Raw genomic sequence first — 23,392 nt, forward strand, 5'->3', positions numbered from 1 at the left:
ACAGTAACAGTACTGTTCCAGTGCTGCAGCAATACTGCTTTTTTCTTGTTTTTTTGGTTTTTGTCGTGGAACAGTACAGCAAAGGTATTTATTATGGTTTGACATTGAAACAGTGACGATTTTTACTGGCAGACCAAACAATCCCGGCAGTTAGCTCAAAATTTTTATTTATAAAAACTCATTCTTTGGAAAGTTTTAAGCAACGTTTAAAATTTTGACTTTTTTCATACAACACGGACAAAAAAAAATATTGATATTTTGCAAATATCATTTTGCTAGCAGCGCATTTTGTTTGCATGATCCTGAAAGCATCTGTGGCTCATCGTTTAGGGTAACCAGATTTTTGTCATTTGTGTTGGGTTACAGGCAGAATTCAATTAGTTATAAGAAAAAAGCAGTAAACACGTTTGAAGCACTCCTTATACAGCTTAGAATAATAACTAAAACTTAAAAAAAAAACAGGGAGCGGAAAATATAAAATTCCTCTCCGTTTCTTTTTGCTTTAAAATAGTAAACAAAATTTCGACTTCTGGTAATGATAACCGCGCATGAAGTAATTTCTATCACAGAATCTTTTTGACAATTCTACTAAGACTTGGAGCAAACTAAGGAAAAATTGTTTCATGTTGTACTTCAATGGGCAATGAAAAAAAGCAAAAAAGCATACCTTTTTTCGGTTTCCTGCCAGTCATTGACATGACAATTTTTTGAGCATAGGACTTTTTGGTTAAATGTTTGACTGACATTTTTTAAAAAGCTCTTTTAGCAGACTGGTTCAAACATTCTTTTGAAGAATGCTTCAACTGATTAGCAACCGATTAGCAACTGATTAGGAAAGATATTTTACCTGTGATCAATTTTCGTAAAGTTATGGGGCTTTAGAGATTGGCATTTTGGCGAATTTGGGACAATTGTCGCGCGATATATTTCACGCTATTAACGTGTAAACGGAGATTTATTCCGTCTTAAAAATCGTACCAAACTGGTTGCCATCATTGATTTGTTAGAAGGAGCGAAATCTATTTTTTTGTCGGTGGGAGTGGGGGGTGGTTTAGCGCGCATTGAAAAAACGCAAATTTTGAGTCAACACTTTCAAAAATAATTGAAAACGCTCTTTTGGCATGTTTCTCTACAAATTTGTCTCTAGCGCAAAATTATCACGGTCAAAATAGGGGCTTCAATGTTTTCGGAGAGCTCAGTAAAGTCAACTTGGTCAAAATCTCGACTAAAAAATGTTGCAAAAAATTCCTCTCTCTTGAGAAAATCTTGGTTAAAGCTACTCTTGATCCCTGGGGTTAATGCATAGTATTCTTCTTTTCTTAATCAAGAAAGTTGGAAAACTACAATAGTTTATTCTACTGCGATAGTGATGATTGATAGAACCTTTTTCAAACAATTTAAAATTGAAATTATGATACAAAAAGACAAACATGGGGTCCCTTTGATTCATCAAGTTAACATTTTCCACAAGAAAAAATGACACTGGAAAACTAATTGTTGCTTAGATCACTCAGTTTGATAGAATTAAAAAAATCACAGAAACTGTGTAACAGATGTTGAATTTATTTTCGTCCACAGTTCGGGAATCCATTTTTGTCCTGAAACAAATGAAACTGTTTACGCCTCTACTTTTCCAGTTATAACAAGGCCAATATTAAAAAGGAGAAAGAAAAAACCAAGGTTGACACTATGGTTTCAAAATTGATATGACGGTAACAATAATCTGCTTCTGAATATACTTTTTTGGTCTTCTTCATCCAGTTAAGATCTGACAGCTTAAATGTATATATTTGCGCAAAGTCAAAATTTCTTTCAAATTAATCTAGTGCTTACTCGAGATTTTTTTTGGTAGCTAAAAAAGTTCTTTCATCTATCTATGTCTTGTTTCGAACACACTCTGGCTTTTTGAGGGAAAACTGGTCATCTAAGAACTGATTTATTATTTGCAAAACTTTTCCGTTTAATATTCGCAAGCTAGGAGAAAAGATCATGCAGAAACACTTGTTGTTCTGAATTTCGATACGAAAGTAACTGAATATTTGTGCTCGGGGTGGGTTTTTTTCTTCAGACGAGTTTCGACTTTTTAACTAGCTATCTTTGACGAAATCTTTTTTAAGTCATTCTAAAAGGATTGTTGCACTGAGCCTAAGCTTGGAAAGATATTATACCTATGATCAATTTTCGTAAAATTATGGGGCTTTAGAGATTGGCATTTTGGCGAATTTGGGACAATTGTCGCGTGATATATTTCACGCTATTAACGTGTAAACGGAGATTTATTCCGTCTTAAAAATCGTACCAAACTGGTTGCCATCATTGATTTGTTACAAGGAGCGAAATCTATTTTTTTGTCGGTGGGAGTGGGGGTGGTTTTGCGCGCATTGAAAAAACACAAATTTTGAGTCAACACTTTCAAAAATAATTAAAAACGCTTTTTTGGCATGTTTCTCTATAAATTTGTCTCTAGCGCAAAATTATAGGGGCTTCAATGTTTTCGGAGAGTTCAGTAAAGTCAACTTGGTCGACTTAAAAAATGGGTCGACCTAAATAAACTTTTGAAAATCTCGACTAAAAAACGTTGCAAAAAAATCCTCTCTCTTGAGAAAATCTTGGTTAAAGCTACTCTTGATCCCTGGGGTTAATGCATAGTATTCTTCTTTACTTAATCAAGAAAGTTGGAAAACGACAATAGTTTATTCTACTGCGATTGTGATGATTGATAGAACCTTTTTCAAACAATTTAAAATTGAAATTATGATACAAAAAGACAAACATGGGGTCCCTTTGATTCATCAAGTTAACATTTTCCACAAGAAAAAGTGACACTGGAACACTAATTGTTGCTTAGATCACTCAGTTTGATAGAACTAGAAAAACCGCAGAAACTGTGTAACAGATGTTGAATTTATTTTCGTCCACAGTTCGGGAATCCATTTTTGTCCTGAAACAAATGAAACTGTTTACCCCTATAATTTTCCAGTAATAACAAGGCCAATGGTAAAGAGGAGAAAGCAAAAACCAAGGTTGATACTATGGTTTCAAAATTGATATGACGGTAACAATAATCTGCTTCTGAATATACTTTTTTGGTCTTCTTCGTCCAGTTAAGATCTGACAGCTTAAATGTATATATTTTGCGCGAAGTCAAATTTTCTTTCAAATTAATCCAGTGCTTACTCGAGATTTTTTTGGTAGCTAAAGAAGTTCTTTCATCCATCTATTTCTTGTTTCGACCACACTCTGGATTTTTTAGTGAAAACTGGTCATCTAAGAACTGATTTATTATTTGCAAAACTTTTCTGTTTAATATTCGCAAGCTAGGAGAAAAAATCATTCAGAAACACTTGTTGTTCTGAATTTCGATACGAAAGTAACTGAATATTTGTCCTCCGGGTGGGTTTTTTTTCTTCAGACGAGTTTCGACTTTTTAACTAGCTATCTTTGACGAAATCTTTTTTAGGTCATTGGAAAAGGATTGTTGCTCTGAGCCTAAGCTTCGAAAGATATTTTACCTATGATCAATTTTCGTAAAGTTATGGGGCTTTAGAGATTGCCATTTTGGCGAATTTGGGACAATTGTCGCGCGATATATTTCACACTATTAACGTGTAAACGGAAATTTAATCCGTCTTAGAAATCGTTCCAAACTGGTTGCCATCATTGATTTGTTACAAGGAGCGAAATCTATTCTTTTGAACTTTATATGGCGTGTTGGGGTATAATTTTCAAAGAAAAATTTTCAAATTAAAAAAATTTTTTTAATTATTTTACAGTTAATTTGTTGAAGTGTTTCAGTTATTTTTGGTCCTTAATCCTCAAAAGACAATTGGAACAATCAGGGCTTCATCCTGATATGAGCAGTCTTGTTTTGAATTTATGAGGGCTTGAAAAATGCGTTTTGGTCAATTTGTGATCATTAACAAGCAATACATATACATTTCGTAATATTAGAGCTTACGTGGCAAATAAATCGAGGAAACATTCCAAGTTGAATGGATCAAAATAACGTTTTTATTTCGACTTTCGTAATGAAATTAACGGAAAATTTGTGCTCGGGTTGGGTTTTTTTCTTCAGACAAATTTCGACTTTTTAACAAGTCATTTTTGAGGTGATTTTTCTATAGTTGAGAGTTTCAGTTATGAGAGTTTAAAGATTGCCATTTTGACCAATTTGGGACAATTAACATTTGGCGCTCTTAACGAGTAAGCGGAGATTTAATCCAACTTAGCAATCGTTCCAAATTGATTGAAAGAAGCTTATTTGCCATAGTTGATTTGTTAAAAGGAGTGAACTCTATCCTTTTGTACTTAATTTGGCGTGTGGGGGATAATTTTTGTAAAAGGTTTCAAATTTTAGAAAACAAATTTCATTTTGTTTTAATTTATATTTAGTTTTTTAAATGTTAAAACTGCTCCATAAACCTTAAAAGGCAGTCGGTACATTCAGGGCTTCACCTTGATACGAGTAGTCTTGTTTTTTGTTTAGACAACGAGTTTGACAGAAACAAAAACTCGTAGGGAAAAGTTTTGTCAAACAAATCGAAAAAAATTCTGTTTTTTTCCAAAAAAAACTAGCACTATCCATTATATTCTCTCAGAAAACTAGCACTATCCCTCCGCTAATGTTTCATTGATGAAAATTCAGCATGCTACTCACAAGTGGGCATGGGGCGTCCAATCCAGGGGGGCCAATGTCTCCCTTCTCGCCGGGCCTGCCGGGGGGACCTCTCTCGCCCTGTAAATACCAATAGACGATTACAAATTGTCGTTTTTTTCATAAGTTTTAGTCGTGTCTAGAGTCATTGGTGTAATCAGCCAGTAATGAAAATTTGATATCTAGTGTTTTTTGTTCCGACTTTCGTAACGAAAATAACGGAATAATTGTGCTCGGGGTGGGTTTTTTTCTTCAGACAAATTTCGACATTCAAAAAGTATTGTTGTCCTGAGCTCAAATTTGGAAAAGGAATTTTACATGTGATCTATTTTCGTGGAGTTACGGGGGTTTAACGGTTGCCATTTTGGCCAATTCGGGACAATCAACGCGCGATATATTTCGCGCTAATAACGCGTAAGCGGAGATTTTAATCCGTCTTAGAGATCGTTCCAAATTGGTTGAAAGGAGCTTATTTGCCATAATTGATTTGTTACTAGGAGCGAAATCTACCCTTTTGTACTTTATATGGCGTGTGGAGTGATGATTTTCATAAAAATTTTAAATTTTTGGATTTTTTTTTTCATTTTGTTTTATTTCATTGAAATTTTTAAATGTTATTTCTGCTCCATAAACCTTAAAAGGCAGCCGGAACATTCAGGGCTTCGCTCTGATAGGAGCAGTCTTGTAGTGATTTAGATTGTTTTTTCTGTCGTTAGATTAATTGATATTACGAGACTGAAAAACATATGGGAATTGGCCGCTCTGCCACTTCTTGTAACATCATTTTTTGGCTGACAGTTTCTTTATAATTTTCATAGAACTCCCTGATGGCCTGTGAATGAACTTGTTGGAGGGTTTCACAAATTTTGAGCTGTTTTACAAATGATTGCTCAGAATTTCTTATGATGTTCCAATACCAATTTCTAGGCTTTAATCGATCACCCAAGCCTATCCCATTCTGTGCAAGTTGAGACCCCCCCACGCTTTGCCACCCCTTTACCCCATCCGTACCCTCTCTCCTCTTGCCCCTTGGCTGCCTCTGTCTCCCCGTGGACCAGTTTGTCCAGTCACTCCCTCCTCTCCCCTGTCTCCCCTCGGACCCACTGGACCAGGAAGTCCCCGTAGTCCAGACTCGCCCTTCACTCCTGGGAAACCACGTGGTCCCTGGATACCCTTCTCACCAGGCAAACCCTAAAAACAACTCATGTGAAATATAATGTTAAAAAAATAATAATTCCTTCTTTCTGCATTTCTAAGAAGACAAATGGTTTCTATTTGAGCAAGATGCCTTCACTTATAAATTGTTAAACTGGAAAAACGTATGATATTAGTTATTTGCTAATGCATATACTCAACTCGAATGTCTGTTAAATTGGTTTTTTGCTTGACCTGTGAGAATCGAATTAAACTATTCTTTTAAGTTGTCAAAACAAATAATACTCACATTTGTGCCGTCCTTTCCTGGTAACCCCTTGTCGCCTTTTGGTCCAATCAGTCCCATCGGACCCCTTTCACCTTTCAACTCCGACATCTAAACAAGCTCAATTTTAAGTTATGTAAGTTTCTACAACAGCTCAGTTCTTGAAACTTACAGAGCAATTTTGAGACATCGACTTGGCGGTAGTCTAATTTATAAATAAAAAATTAGTTCGAAGTATGTTTTAGATTTGTAGCAAAATCTGAAATCAGATGAATGTTTGTTTCTCAAAACTTTTGGTTTCTTTTTTTTTGCCGAATTTAGTCTACAAAAAACAACCCACATTTCAAAAATAATCAAAATTTTGGCAAAGTTTTTGGTTGGCAAAAGTCATAAATTGTGGTATATTTTCCATGCATGTTTTCCATTTAAATATAAATGGGGTTTCGTACGTTTTTCAGCTTCAGAAAATCCTGAAAATGAAAACCAATTCAAGCCAATAAGTTTGACTGAACCAATATTTTTTTTCTACTGAAAACGACGTTAAAGAGTGGTCAAAGCACTCTTGGCTTCGCATGATTCAATCAGTTTTTGATTTTTTGTGTTTTTTGATCAATCAAGCTGTGGAGTATCTAGGATGGTCGCGAGAGGGGGAGGGGCCAGAATTTAAAATAAAATTCAAAACTTTTGTCTAACTTTTTATTTCGGTCAAAAAACTGGCTTCCGAGCTCTCCCAATTCACCATGGAGACTCTATTTGGGCCAAATTTTTCGCACAACAAGCAATTTTTTCTTAAAAACATCAGGCGAAAATCGTTTTAAAGAAATTTCTGAAAAATTTTGAACAAAAAATTGCGTTTTTTTTCGGAGCGCGTTCCTCCCTAAAAGGTTATATTTACTGGCGCCAAAGACATCTTTAAAAATATTAGAATAGGTCGGCCAAAACTGGATATCTTTAAAGAGGATGACTCCCCCTAAATGTGCTACTGCTAATTAAGCATTAGGACTTCAGTAAAAAAGAACATATTAAAAAGCAAAGTTTTTCAAAAAGAACATACTCAATTGATATAGGATATACGGATGAACTTTTTTTCTCTGATTTTCAACAAGCAGAAGTTAATTAATGTCAACTTAATTTCTTCTCACACATGTTTTGGTTATCAGAACAGAAGTTTATGAGACGAACTGTTTTACGAACGTGACTTCGCCAATAATTTGAGATTGAATTAATACAATTCTTATTGCATTTTTTTTTCAAAGAATCTGAAGCTTTGAAGCTTAATTTTTTGATTATATTTCGAATATAAAGCGCATTTTATGCTCAATACTCCACTAGCGAATCAATTTTCACTTGCGAATTTTGCAAATTTGGACTGTATGTAGCTTATTGGCCCATGCAAATCGTGTTTATTTGTTCCAATTTCAAGGAGAGTCGTCGAGTATGTGTGCTCAATGGGATTTTTTGAGTCCAGATTTGATTTTTATCATGACAATTTTTATTTAAAAAATTGAATTTACCTGAAGATTGGTGGCAATTTAAATAAGTTATCTTTTCTTCTAAAATTATGGATATTCTACAAATGGGGACTAACTATTTCTTAGAAGTTCAACAATAATCGGAACTCTTAAAGTCTTTGCCCCGAAAAAAAATTGCTTTTTGTTCAGATGACCTTCAGTTTCGAAGCATTTAAAAATTGTTCATCTATAAAGTTCATCCAAAAAACAAATCCAGCTGAAGATGGGAAAACTTGTGTTAGCACGTTTGATAATTCCATTTGAAAACTTTACTATGACAAATATTGCAAAAAACCACATCAGAAAGCATTTTTAAAAAAACAAGACTGCTCGTACTTATTTTACAGCTCTGAAAATCAAATTTACTTTTATGGAGTCTGGTAAGTTTCTTGAAAAAAATTAGAGAAAAAAACTTTTTATAGTTATGGCAGATTTCGGCCGATTTGGAATTTTCAAAACACTAAGGATTTAAAAAAACAAATACAAGTAAAATAACCGTCACTCACTTTCAAACACAAAAAGTTAATACTTTCAATCCTAACAAAATTGCGTTAGAAAATTCTTTTTTCTTCATTCGCCAATCTTGAATAAAAAACCACCTTAATCTGAGGTTTTTTGAAAACGGGAAAAATAGTTTTCAATTTTTAGCCAATCTGTCTGACAACAGATAATTACATAGATGCTGAAAAAGAAGAGAGGACAAATTAAAAAACCCGATGCAATTAATTCCTTGCAAGCACTCGATGCAGTTATTTCCTTTTTGTACTAACTGACAGCTAGTTTAAAATAGAATTGAATTAATGCCTTGAAAATCTGATGTTATAGCCACTATGAGGCCAAACTGTGCATTCTGTGCATTGTAAGCGGATTCCGCAACAGGCCGAAATCAGATTTGTCGCAGAATCCGCAACAGTGCTTCATTTCTTTGATCTTTTTTGCTGTTTTGGATTCTACAAACAAATACCTAAAACACTGTACCGTTCAAAATCGCTCTCCAAAAATAGGCGAATTTGTGGAATCCGCAACCGTATTTGCGGAATCCAGAACAGTTTGTGGAATCAATAAACAAATAATTAGACATAAGCATAGTTGAATTGAGCTGTTGCAGAATCCGCAACTGTAAGCGAAATCCGCAAACTGTAAGTGGAATCCGCAAATTGTAAGTGGAATCCGCAAACTGTACGTGGCTTCCGCATATTGTTTGCGGAATCCATTTTCATATATGTATGTGTAGTAGCGTTTAAATTTATATTTTTTAATTGCTACGTTGATCAGCTACCAGTTGGAATGCCAATCGTTCGATCTCAATTCCTGACAAACACCCAGCTTTGATCTCACTTCCTACAAAGTTTAAATTTGATCTCATCTCAATTCCGGTCAAACATACCCAGCTTCAATCTTACTTCCTACAAAGGTTAACTTCGATCTCAATTCCTGTCATCAATCTCAATTCCTGTAAATTTATTCATCAGTTCACTTCAAGCCAGCCAATTAAAATAAAAATGTTTTAATTTAGCCATTTTGAAATGTTTTCAAAGTACGAAACCAGAACATAGTTTGATTAGGCAACATTTTCGGGACTATATATTCGTGTTTTTGAATTTGAAATTTAATTATGCTGTAATTCAGTTATGGTAATATTTATCTAATGTAATTTACTCAAATTAGTTAAATAGATCTTTTACTCCCTGTGAACAAAATGATTTGAATTCACGCTCCTAAATACTGAATCTCAAATACAAAATCCGGCGTTGTGTTAAAAATTACAATTACCGAATTAACCCAATGATTTTAATCGGTGTTCTGTTTCCAAAACTATGATCCCAAAAACTGCTTGCAAATAATAAATTGGGACATCCATCGATTTAGTTAACCAATGTTTTAAAACTAGTTCGTGGATTCCGCTGACAATAGTAAAGTCCTTGCTTTCAAATTCGGCAAGTGTATATGGAAGTTCAGTAATAAATAAATTGCTGAATTCCTTAACAGTTTGCGGATTCCGCTTACATTTTTTGCGGATTCCACTTACATTTGCGGATTCCACTTACATTCTGCGGAATCCACTTACATTTTCGAACATGTTTAAATTCTTGTCTCTGGAATCCAGGAAATTACAGACACAAAATTGTGCGCCTATCCAGTGCACAGTTTGGCCTCGTAATGGCATTCAGCAAAAAAACTGAATGAAACTTAACAGAACATGAAAAAATTGATTGAAGTGATCTTGCGTTTTAATGAAGCATAATTGATGTGAATATGAAGTTCAGGTAGTTCGATATAGTGAAATTTTTCGTTCAGATGTGAAAAGGTTCATCAGCTTAACTTAGATAGAAAGGATTCCTGTTTACCTTTTGGTAGTTTTAATAGGGAATGCAGCAACAGTTTTTCTTGTTTACTTTTAGTTTTCAAAAAACTGCGACGAAATAAAGTTAAGTTTGTCTTCAACCAGGTTTTTTAACTAGATATTTTAACCTGCTTGAAAATTGTTCCAATAAAAAATTAATAAGTCTTTGAAATAACATTATGGATTGCAAAAATCAAATATTCGCTTTGATTTGGCAAAAGTAATTAATTATGACGTTTAGTTTGCCTCATTTTCTTTAGGAATAATTTTGTGTGAGATATAAATCGCCACTTTTAAATCGCCAAGTTCGCGTTACGTCATCAACCTTATAACCAAGATAATGAATAAAAAATGTAAGAGTGCAACAATTGTTTTTTCTATGAAATTAAACTTTATGACAAGCTATTTTCTCTAATCTGGAAATATATGCAAAAACTTGCTATTTTCTCATCAGAAAATAGCATAAATAGCATCAAAAAAATTAGCATAAACGGTTTTCATGCTTTGAAATTTTACGATAAGCCTGTTATCTTTACTATGAAAATGTATGACAAATTTTTCTATAAAAGAAAAATCAAAAACTTTTCTGGGTTTCGTTTTGAAATGATGTGTTGTCCGAAAGCACATGTAAATAACTTAGATATAAGCGCTAGTTACGATTTCAATAAGCTGTTTTTGATATTTTGCACGGCAGTTTAAAGCTTTGTATTCCACGTGAAACATATAAAAAATAACTTTTTGTAAACGGTTAAAAAAATTGAGTGATTGAGAAAAGTATAGTTTGATTTTTTTTCACAGATTTGGGTTTATCTTACCATTCAAAAATGTTCATGTTATTATAAAAGCAACAATTGCCAAGAAATTTTGACGTTTTGTCATAATCTCAGCTTTGACTACACTATTTATACAAAAAACATCAAACTTTGATTGGAATATCTTTTCACTAAAAAGCATGTTGAGCACTATACAAAAAAATGTATGATGAGCATTTTTTATTCAGGAAAAAAGTTTTTAATGGCAAGGTTACTCTCATGTAACAAAAACTGCCTAAAATTTTGTCTTATTTGAGTTTTAACTCTATTCAGTGAAATAGTTTTAAAAAATGGATTGAAGAAATGCTTATCAAATAGTTAGTTATTATGATAAGTGCATGATGATCCATTTTTACATGGTTTACTCTATACATGATTTTGTACGATAGTAACATTCATTAAATTTTATCATTTTTTGTCAACCCGGTGCCCGCAATTACTTTTTATCTATCCTCATTTTGTGGGCTGGCATTTTGCAAATTGAGGCTGACAAAACCCCATGTGTTTATTGTTTTTTTTTATTGAGAAGATCGTTGAGAGACATTTGCCTTCGCAAAATTTGCCCTGGCCCTGGAGATACTTGCCGTTTTCGTTGGAAAAACTGTCTTAGGGGATTTTGATGTCGAAAATGTTGATCGATGTAATCAATTAAAGATGCGAGTTTTAAATATTAAACCCAAATTATCATACTGGATATTTCGGGTTTTTTTACTTATTCCTCCCAAAATCCAATATAACAACATCTTGAACAGGAACTACTTTGCTTCAATCTGATTGGCTAATCATTCAATTTTCAGTACCATTCAAGCATGTTTCGTTCGTAATTTTAGTTTGGCTTTTAAACAACCGAAGCCGCTAAAAACATAGAAAATTTAATGAACAATTAAAAATTGTTTCAAATAATGTGCAGAGTTTTACCAGAGTCTTACAAGAAAAAAAACTAAGAAAGCAACTTCAGAAAAAAATATCCACTTTCACATCTGTTCTAAAATCAGCCTTCAAAGAAAATGGCTTAAAAGTAAATTATTGCATTTTGATTAGCCAAACGAAATCAATGTAACAGTGTACTCTTTTAGTAAAACCAAATAGCAAAGATAAAAAAATTTGGGTCGTATGTCGAAAACGGCCAAAAAGTCGTATTTAAACCTCGAACTATTACTCATGCGGCCAAATCAGATTGGCTGATATTAGCCAATCCAAATCAAACAACAGCTTCAAACAACTCAATCAAAACTTCCAGCAGATGAGAATAAAAGCCGAAGATACCAAAAGGGTAAACTTTGTCTAAAAACATTATTTTTCAAGTTCAAACACAAATTTTTTTAAATGGCTTCAGCAGAACAAAAGTCTTATAAGTTTAATTAATGGTTATTTCGGCCAACAAAATTATCAGCTTGAAAATTTCAATTGAATTGACGGACCATGTTGTTTGAATTTGAATGTCTGATTAGCTAACTGCATAAAACCCAGAATATGGACGGAACAAGTAAAAAGACCCAATTTTTCTCCCAAAGGATATTTTTTTCTACTAAAATCTGATAACGAGAAATCAGAGAAATACTTATGTCGAATCATCTCTTTAGTCAGGTAAAATTCTTCTATAAAACTTATTTCACTTTTTTGTGTAATTACCGAAAAGATTCCAGCTCCTTCCAGGGCCGAAGTGGTCAATTTTTTTTGCGACTGTCTTGACCAAAAATTGGTATGTTTCGACTTTATCGACCAAATGTCGGTTTGTTTCGACTTTTTCCTCCGTTTTTTGGAATGTTTGGACTCTCTCGATCCAAAAAAAAGTGTTCGACTTTGTTCGACCAAATTTAGATATGTTTCGACTTTTTCGACCAAAAGTGGGCATGTTTCGACTGTCTCGACAAACAAAAAAAAACTTTCTCGCTTTATTGTCGGATTTGTTTGCACCAAAAAACGGTTGAAAGGCTTTTTTGGTCTTTCAGTGAAAACACAATTATTTTTCTTTTCATATTTTGGAGCTGACTTAGCTTTTTATAGTTTTCAATATCTATGAACTAGCTCAGATAGCCAGATAGTTTCTTTTGCACCTATAAAAAAAATTTTCATTTTCTAAAAATTTCCTTGGTACAGTCGATTTGTGGAAACGGCACCAAAATGTTCAAACAACATGCTCAACCTATCTAAGTTTCCACTGTGATTGACTTATGCTTCGACTATCTTGACTTTCTCGATTATCAAATAACATGAGTAACTTGACAAAAAACTAAAATTTTTGCTTTTCAGTTGATTTATTGTGAAGACGCTTCATTCGAAAATACACTGGCTCTTTTCCAGATCCCCCCTTGATTTTTTCTGAAAGTCATCATATGAAAGTCTATTTAAAATGACTTTTCATGTTAGAAACTGCAGTAAAACGTGTCAGCGTGAACATGTGAACACATTTCTAGAACAGTTCTAACATGCAAATTGCCCCGTGAACTGTTTTTGATTATCTTTGGGTCGTATATCGAAAACGGCCAAAAAGTCGTATTTAAATCTCGAACTATTACTCATGCGGCCAAATCAGATTGGCTGATATTAGTCAATCGAAATCAAACAACAGCTTCAAACAACTCAATCAAAACTTCCAGCAGATGAGAATGAAAGCCGAAGATACCAAAAGGGTAAACTTTGTCTAAAAACATTATTTTTCAAGTTCAAACACAAATTTTTTTAAATGGCTTCAGCAGAACAAAAGTCTTATAAGTTTAATTAATGGTTATTTCGGCCAACAAAATTATCAGCTTGAAAATTTCAATTGAATTGACGGACCATGTTGTTTGAATTTGAATGTCTGATTAGCTAACTGCATAAAACCCAGAATATGGACGGAACAAGTAAAAAGACCCAATTTTTCTACCAAAGGATATTTTTTTCTACTAAAATCTGATAACGAGAAATCAGAGAAATACTTATGTCGAATCATCTCTTTAGTCAGGTAAAATTCTTCTTTAAAACTTATTTCCCTTTTTTGTGTAATAACCGAAAAGATTCCAGCTCCTTTCAGGGCCGAAGTGGTCAATTTTTTTTGCGACTGTTTTGACCAAAAATTGGTATGTTTCGACTTTATCGACCAAATGCCGGTTTGTTTCGACTTTTTCCTCCGTTTTTTGGAATGTTTGGACTCTCTCGATCCAAAAAAAGTGTTCGACTTTGTTCGACCAAATTCAGATATGTTTCGACTTTTTCGACCAAATGTGGGCATGTTTCGACTGTCTCGACAAACAAAAAAAAACTTTCTCGCTTTATTGTCGGATTTGCTTGCACCAAAAAACGGTTGAAAGGCTTTTTTGGTCTTTCAGTGAAAACACAATTATTTTTCTTTTCATATTTTGGAGCTGACTTAGCTTTTTATAGTTTTCAATATCTATGAACTAGCTCAGATAGCCAGATAGTTTCTTTTGCACCTATAAAAAAAATTTTCCTTTTCTAAAAATTTCTTTGGTACAGTCCCCCAACCGGCACCAAAATGTTCAAACAACATGCTCAACCTATCTAAGTTTCCACTGTGATTGACTTATGCTTCGACTATCTTGGCTTTCTCGATTATCAAATAACATGAGTAACTTGACAAAAAACTAAAATTTTTGCTTTTCAGTTGATTTATTGTGAAGACGCTTCATTCGAAAATACACTAGCTCTTTTCCAGATCCCCCCTTGATTTTTTCTGAAAGTCATCATATGAAAGTCTATTTAAAATGACTTTTCATGTTAGAAACTGCAGTAAAAAGTGTCAGCGTGAACATGTGAACACATTTCTAGAACATTTCTAACATGCAAATTGCCTCGTGAACTGTTTTTGATTATCTTTGTTTTGTAATTTAACAAGGGGGTGGGAAACTGGAAACGAGCCAATACACTATAAGAAACTGTAAAACGCCAAATTCTTCCATTGAAAACTTTTTTTCCCCAATTATATGTTGTGTATAAATCTGGACTGAAACTGCTTAACTGAAAAACCGATATTGGACGATCTAGATTTTACGTTTTCACACCGCAAGAACCCTAAATTTTCTAAAACTGAGCGTATTCGGATCAACCATATAACCTCCCTAAATGATCTACCGTAGAATGCCCTCCCCAAGCTCGTATTAATTCTGAAAAAATTTCTGTACAAATTATACATTTCATACAAACTCACAAACAAAAATGTTTTTTTTTGTAGGATTGCAGTTATATGCTGTTGATTACCTAGATAAATGTTTCAATTGAATTTTCTCTAGTAACACGGTTAATTTTGAACAAATTTGGACGAGAATCAAAGTTATTTTATGAAAAACCTATATCGATTGGGGGGGGGGGGGGTTGTACGGTTGATCCAAGTACTCACTATAAAATTTCTAGATTTGCAGTAAGCAAATCTCCTCCACTGACTGATGAGGTTTGCAACTCTCTGATGGAGGTATTTTCTAAGCAGATGTCTTGCTCATTTTCCGTGAGAAAATATACGTTGTGCTCGACCTATGTTCCGACTTTCTGGACCAAAATTAGGTATTTTTGACTGTGCTCGACTTATGTCTTTAGTCGCACAAAATCGCAACATAGCTAAAAATTGGTCGTGCGAAGTCGCAACATGGGTCGTGCGAAGTCGCAACATGGGCAGAAAAAAAAAGCCGCAACATTCGTCGCGAAAAGTGAAGAAACTCATTACAGGCCCAAAAAAGGAATTGACGTTTTCTTAATCAAACACTCGACTGCACATTAACCGCTTCAATATCGGCCTAACACGCAGTAAAAAAATTGGATAAATATCAATTGATTACAGGAAAAACTACAGATTAACGTAAGTATAAATTTTTTATCAAAATGTTTGGAGAGGATAGAGAAAGCGCAAGATCTATTTTTTTTGGTCGAGCAAAGCCGCGCAAACATTTCGGTCGCGCAAAGTGGCAACATACTCATTTTGAGTCGCAATGGTCACAGCATACCTTTTTTGGTTCGCACAAGGTCGGAACATATATATTTTGGGTCGCGCAAAGCCGCGCATTCATTTTGGTCGCACAAAGTCGCAACCTACTCATTTCGAGTCGCAATTGTCGCAAAATACCTTTTTTAGTTCGCACAAAGTCGCAACATATCTGTTTTGGGTCGCGCAAAGTCGCGCATTTATTTCGGCCGCACAAAAACGCAATATACCTATTTTGAGTCGCAATGATCGCAACATACCTTCTGAGTTAGGACCGAGTTGGTTAACTCATAGAGTAATTTCGGATAGGGTACACCGTCTGCTCGTCACGCTATCTTATTTTCGGCCGGATAGATTCGTGCAACTTCTTAGTCTAATACCGATCCTAATCTTACTCTTATACTATCTAGTCTCAGGTTGTTTAACTAGTCTCTGCTAGGCTCAATAGATCTAGGGTATACTGGTTTATTGCGGCTGCTGAAGTGCTCGGGAGAGTCCAACTAATTTCTAAGTTAAATTCAAATCTCTCTGGTGCTGAAATTACAAGTAACTTCAGCACTTACAAATAAGTGGGTTGTTAGTTTGATGGATCATGATTGGTTAATATTAAATACTTTACATTGGTAAAATATCTAAATTATCCAATCATAAAATGTAGTTTAGATCAGGTTCCACCCATCCGGGTTTTACAGAGTTTTTTAGAATGGTTCTTCTGCAATTCGAAGGATGGATGATGGACGTTGGTGTTTGGCGAACATCATATTTCTTTTATTTCCTTTTTGTTAAAGAAGTTCCAGGAAGCTGGAGTTAGATGACATAAGACGTTGTGTCTTCTAGTGACAACGACTAAGTCTTTGCAACAAATTCAAATCTGATATCAGAATGGTTTGCTATGTCAGGTTTTTCTGTTCTGCGTGGAGAACTTCTTTTGTGTCTGATCTAGTTTGGGAATGGCGTGGAGATTGTGCGTGGAGGGGATGCCTGGTTACTCGGATCTGTACGTATACTTGAACATCGAGGTGGTCATTGGTCTAGTTCAATGAAGTCCTTTTCTGCGAAGTCAAGTCGTACTCTAAATCCTTTGAGTTGTGATTGTGAGTGGCATATCGATTGTGGTTGGTCATTCTCTCTCGAGTGTAGTGGGGTCGTTCTGTCTTTAGATGTTCGTCCTTGGTGTTGTATTCTGATCTATGTATTGCATAATGTAATTTACATTTTATAAAACATTTATTAGTTTAATATTTTTTAATTATGATTTTAGTTAGTTGTTTTCACAAAAGCTTTTTGTTTTAGTTCGGTTATTTTGAAGAGTTACTCACACTTGAGTAGCTCTTATTAAAAATAGAGGTGTGGTCACAAAGCGTGGATGTAGCACGGTGGGTTAGGCCGGCTATAGAGCATGCTCAGGACGTCCTTCCTGGTGGGTTAGGCCAGGAGTGGGAGTATGATTTCATGCGGTTTTTGTGAGGGGTCCTGTTATGTGACAACGTTTTATGTTGGGTTTGTTGTGGTTTTTCTTATGTCTTGTTGGTTATGTCCTTTTTCCAAAAATCAAATTGTTTGTGGTATGGGTTTGTCTTTCGACTTTTTTGTGTTTTATTATTTCTTTCTTAGACTTTATAATAGTCTTCAAAAGAATAAATTATCCGGTTTTAAACTGGGTTAATCCGGTTTGGGTACCGTTGGTTTCCTTTTCTTAGTCATGCTGTTATTCTATGATTTGTGGTATTTAGTAAGCTGCGTTGGTTAGTTTTGTTTAGTATATAATTCCTTTCCAACCGGGTTAAAGGAAAGTTTGAAACATGTTATTACATGTTAGAGTTGTTGAGTGTGAAAACTTGAAACTGAAATTCATTATTTTAAACAATTCTTCGTGGGCGAGCTGTGCGAGTGTGGATAGAATTTCTGTGCGAATGAATGAGAATATCAAAAGGTTAGTACTGCATTTGCATTTTATTAATTTACTGCATAGAATTTGTAAATTTACTGCTAGTTATGGGGGAATTTTAAGTTACAAATTTTCATCATAATTAGATTTACTGCTTGTGGGGAAAATTTTAGAAATGAATTTACTGCATTGGTATTAAATTTATAAATTTATAAGTGTAAGAGATTAATAGAATTTTTGAAATCTGTTTGATGAAATTTGCGATTTTTATTTGTCTTTTGTGGTTTTTGTAGGTGATTGTCGGATGAAGGCTAAAAATCTAAAGAAAACATGGATAAGGTATGGTGAGTTTTTTAATATTTTAATTAGTTAGTAATATTCATTTAATTCATACTTACCTGTTAGTCGTCGGGGAAAAAACCGTGGAGGAAGATGTCGTGAATTAGTTCTGAAGTTGTTAGTAGTTTAGCTAAGATGCGGATGATATTTTTAGTCTGAAGCAGTGGCCAAAGCAATTGAAGTGCCTTAATAGTGGTTAGTTCTTCAGTGCCAACTGCAAACTCATAAGGTGTGTTTTGGATTAGATTATATAATTTGTGATTGAATTTAGTGTTGTGGATGAATTCTAAAATTGGGATTTCTATAGGTTGTACAAACTCGTGCGGGATAAGGAAAGGTCGGGATTCTTCGGCGTTGAAGGTCTTGGTGATGGGACAGAAGATGTACATTTGGGTTATGGGGTCATAATTACGAAGAATACCATGAAGGTTAGTATCTTTAATGCAATATGTGAAACTTAGGAAAAATGGTGAAGTGTATTTGGAATTAATGAATTGAAAACGATGGTGTGGTTGTCTAGAGGGTGTGTGTAGGTCAAAGTGATTTTGGATGAAGCGATAATAACTATATGTGTGGGTTTGTTTAGTGCGCAACATAATATCGTGTGAGCAGTGTAAATCTCTTTCGTGTGGTGCAAGGAAATGAAAGGTTAGTGAAAATATTTGGAAGCGTTCTTTAAAACTTTCGTATGCTTGTGTGTCTGTTAGTGCTTCTGAAATAATGTGATCAAACTTTCGGTCGAAGATGTTTAGTGTAAATATATATGGTGTCTTGATGAAAAATTTCTCGGTAATTTGTGGATTAGCGAAGCGATCGTCGTCTAAGAATTGATCTTGGTTAGCTCTGATGATGTTGTGATCATAGTATTCGAGTGTATATTCGTTAGCTCTAGGTGCAGTGTGTGTTTTTAGTGATTTTTTATATCCAACGTAAGTAAATTGTCTAGCGGTTAGTGGTGTAGTGTCCGTATTTCGCTCTATATCGATGTGAGTGCTAGATAAAGGTAAGCAAAGAGGGTTAGTAAAATGATAATATGAGGTCCAAGAGAGAGTGGGCATTAAAACGTATTCATCTACAAAGTTGCGTGTTTCGTTAGTGTCGTGGGGGGTGTTTAAGGTGTATTGTGGAAATGAGGGTAAGGTGATGGCTAAAAATTCTTTTGTGTTAGTATGCTTGGGGTGGTTGATGTATTCACGGGCTGTTCCTGGTTTTGCTGGGAAAGGATGGTTGGGGAACTTTCTTTTAAAAGTGCGGTAAGCTCTATTAGTATTGTGTGAAGATTCAGTTGATGTGGATGATGGTGCTAATGATTCAGTATAATTTGAAGAGGGTGTAGGGGTAGGGGGATTGGATGAATTTATAGTGGAGGAGATTTGGTTTATGGTTGGGGTATTAAGGTGGTAGGGTTGTTGTTGGAGGGTAATAAAATTATCTAGCTCTGGGGAGATTCGGGGGGTGTCTGGAGAATGAGATGATTGGTCAGAATGGTATGAGGAGTAGGTTGGGGTAACTTGGGAAGCATAAGAGGGTGTGGGAGTGATTGGGTCAGGGTCATTGGATAATATGGGTTGAAAAGGGGGTTGAGAAAATTTAGAAGAGTTATGAAAATTATTGGATGGGGATGGTTCTGAGTCGGCAAATTCATCGGGGGTTTCAATATTCGGGTTATTGAGTTGTGAGATGGAATATAAAACTGAGATGTGTGAATTAGTGTCGGAATTCATGCCTGATGTTACATTACTAGATGGAAAATCGGGTGGCGGAAAAGCAAAATGTGGTATTATTGGGATTGGAGAGGTAAGATTGGTTGGGTGGGAATTCGATCGGTGTAGTGATCCAAGTTGGCGGCTCATCGTGGGCTAAAAAAATGATTATTTTGAGACTGAAAAGCGGTGGTATGGGGTTGTTCAATAATTTGTTCATAAGTATTATCATCTTGTGACTGGTGTGTCATTATATGTTGGATGGGACTTTGTGATGTGGTGAGTCGAAAATTTGGATTATGTGTGATGGCTAAATTTCGAAAATTTCGTGGGACTAGGGATAGTGGATGGTTATTTGGTAGGGGTGGTAATTGTGGTGCCGTTGGCGTTATGTCTACATTGTTATGTTCTTCGTCGTATGTATTTTGTCGTGTTGCTATTTTTGTGTTATATTCTTTTATTTGTGCGTCTAAAAGAATTTTGTTTATAGATGTTGAAAAGATTCCAAAAAATCCTGCAAAGAGTATGCGTGCTACGCTTGCTTGTCTGTTTACTTGTGTGTGTATAGCACATGTGTTGTAGATTCCTTTTAAGAGTGAGAAAAGAAATCCAATAAAGTTAAACATTGCGTATAAAATAGTCAATTTTTCTAAGATGTAGTAGGGCCATCCTAGAAAATCGAGGATCTCATTTTTGAGTGTAACAAAGCTAAAGATGTTAATTGGTGATATATCTTGGGGACGGTACTTTTCACCGTTTAGATATATATAATCTTTAATGTCTTTAAAATATCCGCTATAGTCTTGCGTGTAGATATCGGCAAATCCTGCGGTTTCTGCAAGTTTGCGTAAATTTTGGTCTATTGATTGTCTTTGTATAGTGTCCATTTGTGTTAATAATTCTTGGAATTGTTGTGTTCTAATGTGATGTTGAATATCTGATTTTGAATAGATTCCTATTGATTGTAAGTCTATATTTGGGTTTCGAGCGATAGCGCGAATGCTTTCTGGTGAAAATTTTTTGAGTGATTGCATTAATGTGGGATATGGAGTGAGAAGATAATATTTATTTTCATCAGGGTTTAGTTGTACTACATTGTGGCTGTTTTCTGATCCACATGGGACTGCGGTATCCCAGAAATAGGTTCTTCGTGAAAGTGTATCCACGAAATGTACTTTATTCTTATAAAAGATAGGGATTCTTTTATAACATCGTTTATCTTCAAAAACGTATAGTGGTGATACTTTTTTAGTACAAGTATAAAACCATAAGATGTTTCCTTCATAGTCTAAAAAATTTGATCTATTTCCAGATAATAAGTATCCTGCATAGGGTATTTTTAATACTGCTAGTGCAAGTGATTGTAATATTTGTGTTCGTTCTAATTCGCATAGTTGGTGTAGTGTTTCTAATTCGGAGAGTGACATTTCTTGAAAAATTCGGCTAATTGTATAATCTAGTTTCATATCTAAATGAATATCATAGTGGATATTACCGAAATATGTAGTATTCATTAGTGATAATTCTTGTAAGCGTGTGCTTCTGGTGTCATGGGGTTTTAGATGTCCACCAGGTTGTCCGTTGCTTTTTTCAAAATTAACTGGTATATAGGATGTTCCTTCGTTTGGAGGATGACCTGTGGCATATGGGTCGATTTTTACTTTTCCAGTGGTCATGTCGAATCCTTTTTCGTATTCAACTAATATTTCAGAGTATTGTGTTCTGTGAAGTGGATTCCTGTATTTACATGCAAGTTCTGTTTCTTGATATATTTGAAAACGTGTCAATTTATTTTCTATATTGTCTATGTTTCTAAAATTAGAACTTAGTTTTCGTGATGGATGGACTTGTTCATATGGAATTGATTGTATAAAATATTTTTCGTGAAATTTTATCATACGAGCGTGTATTTTTGCTACTTGAAATGTTGTACATGTATCTTCGGGGAACCAAACAATTGTTGCTTGTGTTCTCGTTGTAGGGTCGCAATAACCTTGATCATTTTTACAAGGTAATCGGATTCCTTGGTAGATCATTGTATTATCTGATAAATCTCGTGTTAGTTGTATTTTTTCGAGTTGTATTTTCCAATCGAAAAACATTATTTCTTGGTATCCTTTATTTTTTGTGTCTGCTTTGCAGTTTGATGGGTCATTTATACCAATGTGTGGTATCCAATGTTTATCGTGTATGTCATAGGTTAATCGTCCGTGTGCGCCGTTATACGGGTATTTTTCGTCTAATTTTATATGTCCTTGGTGTCTTTCAAGTTGTGATTGATGTACAGAGTCTGAAAAAACTTGAAAATTAACTAACTTTCTTGCGGAGTTTTTATTTTGTGTGATGTTTAGTCTAAGTAATTCACTTTTACAATCGTCGGGATTGAGATGTAAAAGACGTTCTATATTACTCTGATAGAATGATTCATGGTCAAGTCGGTTTTTGTTTCCGTTCGAGACTTGTGAACAATGTACTTTCTTTTCGGAAAATGTTGCTGTGAATTTATAACCTGTAACTGTTGTTGCTCGGGCTTTTGAATAGAGTGTTGCTATTACATCTGTGGTTTCTATAGCTTGTGGTTCTGTTTCACATTGTGATACTTGATTTATTGCATATTTATGTAGTGTTTTTTGTTCATTTTCTTCACAATCGTAATGTGTTACTAATAAATCTTGTGGTCCTGTACGAGGGGAAGGGTTTATGTTTTGATTTGAGATTACTAGAAAAAGGAGTTGGAGAAAAATTAATAATTTTAGAATATACATGTGTATGATAATCCTGAGTATGTATTATAAAATGTAATGTAGCCAATTGTGTTTTTGGTATATCTGTCGTATTTGTATATTACTTCAGTAGTTATAAACGGTGGTGGTAGTGATTGAGCTGTTATGTTAGGTGGATTTAATGGGTAGGGATGTTGGGTAATATTATTTAACTTAACTGTGATTTCAAACTTTAATTGTAAACTGTTTTGTTGGAGTATTTGAATATTGTGATCACGGATATCGTTGTGAATATCTTGGCGATATTGTAATCTATTAAGTGCCCAGTTATGAAGGCGGTTACTTTCTTGATGTTGTCCGAATAATGGTGGAGGTGCTGTAAATGTATTCCAATCTAGTCTTAAAGGAATATTTATTGATGATTGTTCTCGATATCTGGCGTCGAGATTATTTGGAAAATTTAAGTTAAAAGGTGGTGGTGAAATCTGGCTTATTGATGGTGTTGATGGTAGTGATAATGTTTCTGGTAGTGATGAGGATGTTGTTGTATCCGTAGAAATATCTATTGGATTATTGACTAAATTTAATTCACCTTGTGTAAATGAATGTGTTGTCCAATATGGTAGTCGTGATGCCTGGTTTGGGGGGTTAAAGGGATTTTCACGTATTTGTTCAGATGTTGGTGTTGAACCTAAGTAATCTGATGGTAGGCTTGAGGTGCTACGTTGTGAAAGAAGCGTAGGGGTTTCTGGTAATATACCAATGGGGTTTTCTGGAGTGTTTTGTGATGGGGATTGAGGTATATCAAAATGAACTCGGGGAGTTTGAAAATTTCTGTTTCGTCGAGGATGTATAATTTGTCTATTTATTTCGACTGTATTTTGGTTTTGACTAGGATTTCTTATTCTACTTAGTTCTTGTGGTAGTGTTGGGTAAAGGTTATATGTTGGTTCACTTAAAGGTGCTTGTCGTTGAACTGGTTCTAGTGGTTCAGATAAACGAGTGTGTCGTTCTTCAAAAGTGTATGGATTGTCTTGAAAAGAAATTCGTGTAGATGTTTGAGGATTTTGAGTAGTTGAAGGT

At 34.6% G+C, this 23,392-nt stretch overlaps 1 protein-coding gene across 1 annotated transcript in view; it reads right to left on the bottom strand.

Annotated features, from left to right (window-relative positions):
• Window positions 1-2,707: 2,707 nt before the first annotated feature.
• The window catches only part of LOC134848289 (collagen alpha-1(XXIII) chain-like), a 59,597-nt gene continuing 38,912 nt past the window's right edge, over window positions 2,708-23,392 (bottom strand). Inside the window, exons 14-17 of the mRNA XM_063865683.1 lie at window positions 6,099-6,185; window positions 5,666-5,845; window positions 4,658-4,735; window positions 2,708-2,941 (exon numbers count right to left, since the gene is read on the bottom strand). Of these exons, the coding sequence (XP_063721753.1) occupies window positions 2,906-2,941; window positions 4,658-4,735; window positions 5,666-5,845; window positions 6,099-6,185 (381 nt within the window). The 3' untranslated portion in view covers window positions 2,708-2,905. The remainder of the gene's footprint in view (window positions 2,942-4,657; window positions 4,736-5,665; window positions 5,846-6,098; window positions 6,186-23,392) is intronic.

This window comes from Symsagittifera roscoffensis, chromosome 6 (genome assembly GCF_963678635.1).
Source record: "Symsagittifera roscoffensis chromosome 6, txSymRosc1.1, whole genome shotgun sequence".
Lineage (NCBI taxonomy): Eukaryota > Metazoa > Xenacoelomorpha > Acoela > Convolutidae > Symsagittifera > Symsagittifera roscoffensis.